At 54.2% G+C, this 8593-nt stretch overlaps 1 protein-coding gene across 1 annotated transcript; it reads right to left on the reverse strand.

Moving 5' to 3' along the window:
• Positions 1 to 37: 37 nt before the first annotated feature.
• On the reverse strand, positions 38 to 7398 carry Nr1d1 (nuclear receptor subfamily 1 group D member 1). Its single transcript, XM_031350692.1, has 8 exons — positions 6744 to 7398; positions 3839 to 4186; positions 3466 to 3554; positions 3233 to 3377; positions 2234 to 2877; positions 1746 to 1931; positions 1077 to 1287; positions 38 to 462 (listed from the first exon to the last, which is right to left on the reverse strand). Exons 1-8 carry the CDS (start codon positions 6772 to 6774, stop codon positions 263 to 265), a joined length of 1854 nt encoding a protein of 617 aa, XP_031206552.1. The 5' UTR covers positions 6775 to 7398; the 3' UTR covers positions 38 to 262.
• Between the last annotated feature and the right edge of the window lie 1195 nt (positions 7399 to 8593).

The following is an 8593-nucleotide window of genomic DNA, read 5'->3' on the forward strand; positions in this document are numbered from 1 at the left end:
AGACAGGAACAGAACAAATCGAGGGGCCAGAGGAGGGTGGGAGAGCAAGAGTGGTTTAAATAGGGGAGGAAGGGAGCATGGCGGTGGGGGTGGGGGAAGTTATTTACAAGAAGGCTCAGGGGGCCAGAGGCTCATCTTGGAATATTTTATAACAATATAAATAAGATTCTGGTTTGCTTTTCCTTTTCGTCTCGTAAAGGAGAGAGAAGTGCAGAGTTCGATTCTGTACAAGGGGGCAGCGGCAGAAGGCCGGCCGGGCGGGTCACTGGGCGTCCACCCGGAAGGACAGCAGCTTCTCGGAATGCATGTTGTTCAGGGTCCGCAGGTCCGGCAGCTTGAGCAGCAGCTTGGTGAAGCGGGAAGTCTCCAAGGGCCGGTTCTTCAGCACCAGAGCCCGAAGAGCCCGCAGCAGCGTCTCCTGGAGCTGCTCCACCGAAGCGGAATTCTCCATTCCCGAGCGGTCTGTGGGGAAGACGACAGCAGTGAGGCAAGCTCCCTGAGCTCCTCTTCCTCTGACGAGGAGGACACGGAGGTCTGCGAGGACCAGGCAGGCAAGGCAGCCTCTCCCTGAGGCCCCTCGGAGGGCGACGGGGAAGGAGAAGGAGGGCGCTACTCCTTCTCCTGGGGTCTCTGCCCTAGAGCGGGGCAAGCCCACATGCTGGGAGCACGGCCACAGGCTGGCCACCTCCCACTCCTCAAGCCCACCCTCCTACCCCGAGCGTGCCACACGTGGCCAAGCTCCCTTGTTATTTGCTCTGTAGTTCCCTCTGCCTGGGATGCCCTTCCCTTTCTCTCTGATGCCTGGCAGTATCTTGTCCCTTTGAGGCCCCACTCAAGTGTCACCTCCTTCCCCAGCTCTCCCGGGCAGAAATAGTTGTCTGTGCTTCTTCTGTGACACTTCTCGCTGTTTGATAATTAGTTGGGCATGAGTCTGTTTCCCAAGCTAGACTGTGTCTGAATCATGTCTGTAGCCCGGTGCCCAGTGCCGGGCCTGGCATAGAGTAGGTACTCCATAAAAGGTATGTTAAATCGAACTGCGTGTGCCTCCTCCAGGGTCAGGGGAGAGCTCGGCTCACCTGCAGAGACAAGCACCACTGCGGTGAATAGGCCCAGCTCCTCCTCGGTGAGTGCCAAGGAGTTGAGCTTCTCGCTGAAGTCAAACATGGCACTGAGCAGGTCGCCCATGCCCATGGCGCCGAGCTCCTGCAGACTGTAGGTCGTGCGGCTCAGAAACATCACTGTCTGGTCCTTCACGTTGAACAATGATGCAAAGCGCACCATCAGCACCTGGAGGGAGGATGGTCATTTTTGAATGAGGTGGGAGGGACGTTTTGCCAAATGACCCCTAGAGCCTGCCAACTTTGAGGGGTGTTTCCTTAGATTGCCAGTAAGGGGGCGGGGTGGGGGTCAGTCTCTGAATGGTCAATGAGGGATCCAGGTGGGAGTACCAGCCACTTCTGGAATGTATTTCACGGAGAGTCACCAGCTCCCGTCTAGAGGAGAAGAGTGTGTGTGTCTTAGGTTACTCAAGTGATGCAGTGAGTTTGGAGTCGACACCAGCTTAGGGGATAGACGTCGCGCAAACTCAGAGGTGGTGGTGGAGGTTAAGAGCTCCATCTCCTCAGTCAGAGGGATGATGCAGGGCCAAAGACTCTGGGAACCCCCTTCCCACCCTAGTCATCCCACTACTGTGCTGGGGCCTTCCCACAGTCCAGACAGAGCAGGGAACATAAAGTGCGGCTCACCTCAAAGGTGCCAGCCTTAAGCAGGGTCACCTGGTCATGCTGCGAAAGGTCACGGAAGCCTGGGATGTGTTTAGCAAACTCTACCACCTCCCGCACAGCGGGCGTGAAGCTCATAGAGAAGTCTTCCCAGATTTCCTGCACAGTCCGGCCACTGCGTCCATGGGGATACATGTTCATGGGGCATGCCTAGGGAGAGAATGGAGTAAGGGGGCGGCATGTTAGCTGGGTGGGCTCTCCAACAGGACTGGTTCCAAGGACTGACTGGGCTAAGAGCTGTGGCCCTTGAGAATAGGTCTCTCACCTAAAACAGTAATCAGGTGCCAATTGGTGATTAAAGATCCCCAGACAGAACCCAGACTTCAGGGTAGAATGTCCTTTCCTAGGCAGAAGGTATCCCCACCCTCAGCCTCCAGGAACACTGGCTGTCTTTCTCTTGGCCCAATCTTCCAGGCCCCCTCCCTCTCTCCACACTGGCTCCATGCCCTCACCAGCAGAACATTCTTGGTGTTGCCTTGCCGTAGACTGTTGGCAGGTGCCTCGCCTTCTGGGGCCGAATATACGTTGGTGGGGCACAGCCGGTGCCCATTGCTGTTAGGTTGGTGGCAGCTGTGGTGGGCGGGGCCAGAAGGCCAGGTAGGAGGATAGGAGGAGGGACCCTGGCGTAGACCATTCAGTGCTTCATTATGACGCTGAGCCGCTAAAAGGTTGTTGTCGTTGGGGGCAGACGGGCATCCCTGACTCTCCCAGCGGTGTGGAGTCGTAGCTGAAGGGCTACCTGATGCGTGATTGGCATTGAAGTTGCCAGGTGAGGTGCCTAACTTGTCATGGGCATAGGTGAAGATTTCTCGGTGGGCCCGGGTTACCTGGGATATCACATCCTCCACGGTGGGCTCAGGGCTGGGGGATCTGGGCGGTGTCAGCTGTTGTGGGAACTGAGAGAAGCCCACCAAAGGTGTGGGGGCAGGTGCAGGAGGTGGTGAGGGGCCCATGGAGCCTGAGGTGGGGTGCGGGGTAGGTGAGGTCTCTAGAGGGCACAGGCTGCTCAGTTGGTTGTTGGCCAAGTTCATGGCGCTCTGCATCTCAGCAAGCATCCGTTGCTTCTCTCTCTTGGGGATGCGCCCAAAACGCACAGCTGCAGTAGGGAGAGAAGAGTGTCAGGAAGTTCTGACACACTCACATGCCTCTCTTCCTTCCTTCCTCCTGAAAGGGCAAGACCCTAAAAGCCTGGGGTTCCACTGCAAAACAGAAACCAGCAAGGCCACACCCATTCAGAGTGTGTGAGAGGAGATGACGGGTGCGGGAGGGGGGGGGTGAATGGCAGAAGAATGTGTGTTTGCCCAAGAGGTTAACACCTGGGCTTCCTCCATGTAAATGACATTCTCAGTACCGCATGTCTCAACTTGAGGCTCTTTCTTAAACGGAGGGATTAAGGCAGAAGCTGGGTGGAAGGAATTGGAGCGAGGAGGAGACGTGGGATACTGCCTTACCATCTCTAGACATGCCAACGGAGAGACACTTCTTGAAGCGACACTGCTGACAGCGGTTGCGATTGATGCGAACGATGGAGCAGTTCTCGTTCTTCAAACACCTTTTGTACTGGATATTCTGTTGGATGCTCCGGCGAAAAAAGCCCTGGAAGGCAGGGGGGACTCGTGAATGTCTTCACCTAAGCTGAGCCTGTGCATCTCCTGCCCAGGTCCTCAACCCCAACCCGCCTCACCTTGCAGCCCTCACAGGCGTGCACACCATAGTGGAAGCCCGAGGCTACATCCCCACACACCTTACACAGTAGCACCATGCCATTCAGCTCTGTGGGAAGAGACAGGCAGAGGGTAAGCAGAGAGGCCTGAGCGGCCTGAGGTATGGACTTTCCAAGCTGAAGATTCTAGGAGGGGAGAGCTGAGGGGCTCTCATGTCTAGGGGACTAGACTGGGCTGGATAGGTGCTGGTACAACTCTTAAGAGAAATTCCGAAGGCCAGAGCACAGATCCCCCCCCCCCCCCCCCCAAAGAGTAACTCTCAGATGGAAACCAACTATTGACTGAGTCCCGGCTCACTTCCTCTCCCCCTACATCAGCTGGGCATTGACTCACTGGTAATGTTGCTGGTGCCCTTGCTGGGGGACACTCGGCTGCTGTCTTCCATGGCCACTTGTAGACTTCCTGGGGGGCTCCCATTATAGAAGGAAGAGGATGAGGAGGATGAAGAGGATGATGATGATGCAGAAGAAGGGGAGCTATCATCACTGAGGCTGGGTGGCACACTGCCAAAAGAGCGGGCAGGGTCCTGGGTGAGGGAGCCAGTGGGTGATGGTGGGAAGTATGTGGGACAACCTTGAGTCAGGGACTGGAAGCTGCCATTGGAGCTGTCACTGTAGAGGGACTCCGGGCTGGTCCGGCTGGGGGAGGAGCCACTAGAGCCAATGTAGGTGATAACACCACCTAATAAGAGAACACAAGGGGAGGATATCATGTCTTTCATTCAAGGACACCACAGGACCATCACCAGAACAGACTCCCTAACTTGGAGTAATAAGCAATTCTCCCACATAGAGTAAATATAGCATGGTTCGTCAACCTAGTCATTATAAGAAACTCCATCACACACCACTTATGATAACGGAGTCCCAAAAATACCCACGGGCATTTCTTTGTACAATACATTCAGCTTCTGGTTTGGGTGGGAGTTGTAACTCCAGTGGGCATCTCCTACATGGGAACCCCTGGCCTAGCTGCTTTCTGGGGGAATATCAACAGCAGCTAGGGTCTTCGTTACAAAGGGGTAGACAGCCTTTCATAAACAGAAAACAAGCCACTAGTAGTACACTTGAGATCTTTCCAGTGATGGACCCTGCAGTGTGCTGGATCGGTAGCCTAGCGTGAGGAAAATAGAGATGTTCAAAGGTAAAATAGTCACCTTTCTTTCAAACCCAAAGACATATTCTCATAGAGTACTGCAGGGAAGGACTCTGTTCAGCCTGGCTCTGGCCTCCAAGAGATGAGTCACAATGACTGCTGAGTTCAAGACACTTTGAAATGTGATATAGAGATAAGACTCAGTAGAGTTGTAGGAGATGAGAGGGAGAAACAAATTGTCCAGCCTGGGGACTTAGGAATTCCCCTTAGGTCTCAGCCAGATGATAACTTTAGCTCTGTGGCCACTCAGCGACTTTGTCCCTCTGGTTACATTGCTAGCCAGGTGGTTCTGTTCCCGTGGTAGTTGCAGAAGAGAAGGGCGACTTGTCTGCCACACCTCTGCCAAGCACTTCGCTTGGCCTGCCATGGGTGGAGTGGGGAGAGGGGAGGATCCTCAGACACGTGTGTGAGCTGACACATGCCATGCCACCGAGTCTACAGAAGCACATGTCTTGCTCACCCACTGACACACACTAAACTAGGCAGGGCAACCTTAAAATAGCTCAAGGTTGGTCAGGGTGAACCCTGCCTGTAAAATAGCTGCAGAATGGCTATCCGGCTACGGTTTCACAGCTGGGTTGGAGATGGGTTATTTATGCAGACCTAAATGAACTTGACCTAGTTAATCCTGAAAGAGGGCATAAGAAAGTCACTCAAAAACTCTTCCAACTTTGAAGTGAGGGGCACTGCTCAAAAGACCCTAGCTCTAAATCTAGATCTGTATTGCTACCAACTGACTTTCTAATAGAGAGGAAATCAACTCTTGGCTCTTGGTCTCAGTTTTCCTTTCTATGAGGGGGAAAAAAAAAACAAACGAGTGACACAAAGTAGTACATTGTCAACTTTGATTCTAAGCTGTTCATGTTTTGGGGGGAGAAGACATTCATGGCAGGCAAAGAGATTCTTGGGGAACAGCAAAACTCCGGGAATGAACATAGAAAAGCTGGGTCTGAATGCAGAAAATGGATGTAGGTACAATTAGAATAGAGGGAAATAAGAATGATCTGGTGTAAAGTTTCGCTAGGACCATAAACTTGAGGCCAAACAAGTCAGGGGTGCCCCCATATTACTCAAGTCTCGGTCATAGAGGGTAAGAGGGCCAGGCAGTCTGAGAGGAAAAGAAGCCAGGCGGGGGCGGTGAGTCAGCCCAGCTTCACCCAGATCTAGGCGGAGAAGGGCGGGGCGGGAGCCTGGCCCTCAGCTGGCCTCACGTCCCCGCTCCACGTGTGCCCCTCGCACGTGGCACCCCAACGAGGAACCCCGGAACTCGAAGCACCGCCTTCTCCGCTTCCCATCTGTCGCAAGGAAAACCCCGCCCTCGCCCCGCCCCTCCCAGGCATCCTGGGTCGTAGGCTGGCCCTAAAACTAAGCTGGGCCGGGACAACTGAGGGGAGGAGAGAAGGCGACACGCGTTGCTCAGGCAACTTGAGGGGCGGAGCTCATTATGTAACGAGGCCGGGAGGCAATGACCAATGGGATGGCGGCCACGGCTTCTACTGAATGAAAACAAATGCAGCACGTGGGCCCGGCTCTGCAGCCATGTGAGCCTTCCCCAGGCTAAGTCGCTGTGGGTGCTCTGCCTGAAGATGAGTCCCAAGCATCCGACTCCTCAAATGGAGCTCCCCACTGCAGCTGAGGATTCCCCCGCGAGGTCTGACCCATTCACTCAAACCCACCAGCCCAGATCGCCCCGCTGCTTTCTAGACTCCCTGGAAGTAGGATAGAACTGGAGGAAAGGGAAAAGAGACAGGCATACTACAGTTGCAATGAGTGGGCAAACGGGGACATGTCCGGAGATTGCTTCAAAACGCTGAGTCTCCCTAAACTCTTCCACTCGCCACTGGTATCCACCCTCCATTTCATCTGCCCTCCGACTCAGAGGAACTCAGAGGGGTGGTGGTGATGCGTTTTGGGTACATTCCCAGCCACAAAAACTCTCTCTAGAAATCTTACCTAGTGGCTTTCATCTTAGCACAGTAACAAACACCAGTCAGAGGGAATCCCCAATCCCTTACAAAGTTCCTCTCATAAGCCGTAGATGGAAATGGAGACAGTGACAGAGCAAAGATAAGACTCTTAGTACCTGTGTTGTTGTTGGAGTCCAGGGTCGTCATGTCTTCACCAGCTGAAAGCGGTCATTCAAACTGGACCTTGACCCAAACTGGAGGTTGTGATGGCCTCTCTCGCCCCCTGGGCAATGGCTGAGGGAGACGAGTGAACCCCGCAGTTCACAATCAGGATTCCCGGCACCGAGCAGTAAGGTCTTGGGGTGGCTATACTGCAGCCCTCGAGAAGGGTAGGACGCTGAGGCAACCGAGATCTGATTTGCATGGGAAGAACAGACAGAGTGTGTGTGAAGAATCAGTCTGCAGCAGTTCTGGCTATAAGGTAGCAAGGAGAGTCGAGTCTCTGCAGTGCACCGGATGCCACTCCTGAAGGCTCCGCAGCGAAGCAGGGTAATGAATCTGGAGCTCCGAGTGCAAAAGTCCCAAAGGGAGAGAAGCTGCAACCAGGAAGTAAGTAGGTGATGGAGAAATGAGGCACCCAGACGCAAAGAGAGACGTGTGCCCTGCTACGTTTCCTCAGCAGTAATATTTCACTCTGCCAATCTCAACCGCCTTTTGCCCGAGCCTTTCCCTGGGACAGAGGGCTCTGCGCAGGCGCCAGCAGCCCAGGGTTCCCGGGCCGCACGCGGCACTGGAGCAGGTACCATGTGATTCCAGGGAGCGCCTCGTGCCCCAGTGACACACTTTTCCAGCAGCCGGCACGTTGAGCTCAATACGCCTGCGCACCGCCAAGATTGTTGGGATTTGTAGTCTACTGACAATGTAGGCGGAGAGTGTGCCTATTCCTTTTCTGCTTTGCAAAAGTGCTTGCTGGCAGCGGGGAGGAGCTGAAAGTGGACTGGGGTGGGGTTTCTGAAGAGTCAGGGTGGCGTGTTTGGAAAGCCTTGTATGGCAAGGGCATGTGAATTCCTGGGGAGGGCCTGGCAAGCTTTACTGCTCTGTGGAAGATCAAAGCTAAAAGGCCCTTTCTGCAAACCTAGCAAACGTGAGAGCTTCACGTGATTGCAGAACTGACCTCACCCTGAGGTTAGTGGTGACAAGGGGGAGAAAGACAAGCTGGGAAGGGAGATTTCCCTTAAGTCAAGAACTTAAGCAGGTTTTTGCTATGGTGACAAGGTGGGCTACAAGCAGTGTAAACCCCTTTCCCTTCTACACCCTAACCCCACCCCAACCCCTGCAGGTAGGACTCGCACAGCACGGGGATATCCCTAGGGACTCCCTGTTTGCTTATATGACACCACACTGCCCACTCAAGTGACTTTGGGGTGAGTCATTTCCCTTTGTCTGGGAAATAAAAAGAAGAACAGAGAGAAAGTGCATTGAGGTCCTACTACTGGGGGGGGGGGTCGGGTCCTGTAGGGCTTCCCCATAGCAGAAGAAGTCTACAATTTAGAGAGGACGAGAGGACCATTTAAATCACACCCCACCTCCCATTGGCAGGGTGTGGTGGCTCATGACCGCAATCACCCGTACTTGAGAGGCTGAGGCAGGGGGACTGCCATGAATTTGAGGCTGGCTTGAGCTGCATAGCAAGACCCTACTTAGCAAGGAGGGGTAGGGATCTTCCCTCCTCTTACTGAGGAAGAAAAGGGACTGGCTCAAGGTCAAGCTTCCACTGCCCATTTCTTGTGAACGTCACAGAGACGATGGCTAGATGGGCGGATGGAGTACTTAACATCTCTCTCAGAGCAGCAGTTGTCTCAGGAGTGAGAAACACTGAGGTCTGAGGAAGAGGTCTGTCCTCTAGGACTTGGGTTGTAAAGAGAGACGGGAGACGGGAACACCTTCAAGCAGTCCAGTAAGCCTCAGCCACCTACCTGCTCCTCTCTCCAAGTCCTCTGTCATCCCAGCCCTTGGGGGGGGGGGT

This window comes from Mastomys coucha, unplaced genomic scaffold (assembly GCF_008632895.1).
Source record: "Mastomys coucha isolate ucsf_1 unplaced genomic scaffold, UCSF_Mcou_1 pScaffold5, whole genome shotgun sequence".
Lineage (NCBI taxonomy): Eukaryota > Metazoa > Chordata > Mammalia > Rodentia > Muridae > Mastomys > Mastomys coucha.

Coding starts and splice junctions, on each gene's coding strand:
- Nr1d1 (XM_031350692.1), bottom strand. CDS start 6,774: ATGACGACCCTGGACTCCAACAACAACACAG. Junction 4,187..6,743: donor GGACTCCAACAACAACACAG/GTACTAAGAGTC, acceptor TTCTCTTATTAG/GTGGTGTTATCACCTACATT. Junction 3,555..3,838: donor GGGCACCAGCAACATTACCA/GTGAGTCAATGC, acceptor CTCTTCCCACAG/AGCTGAATGGCATGGTGCTA.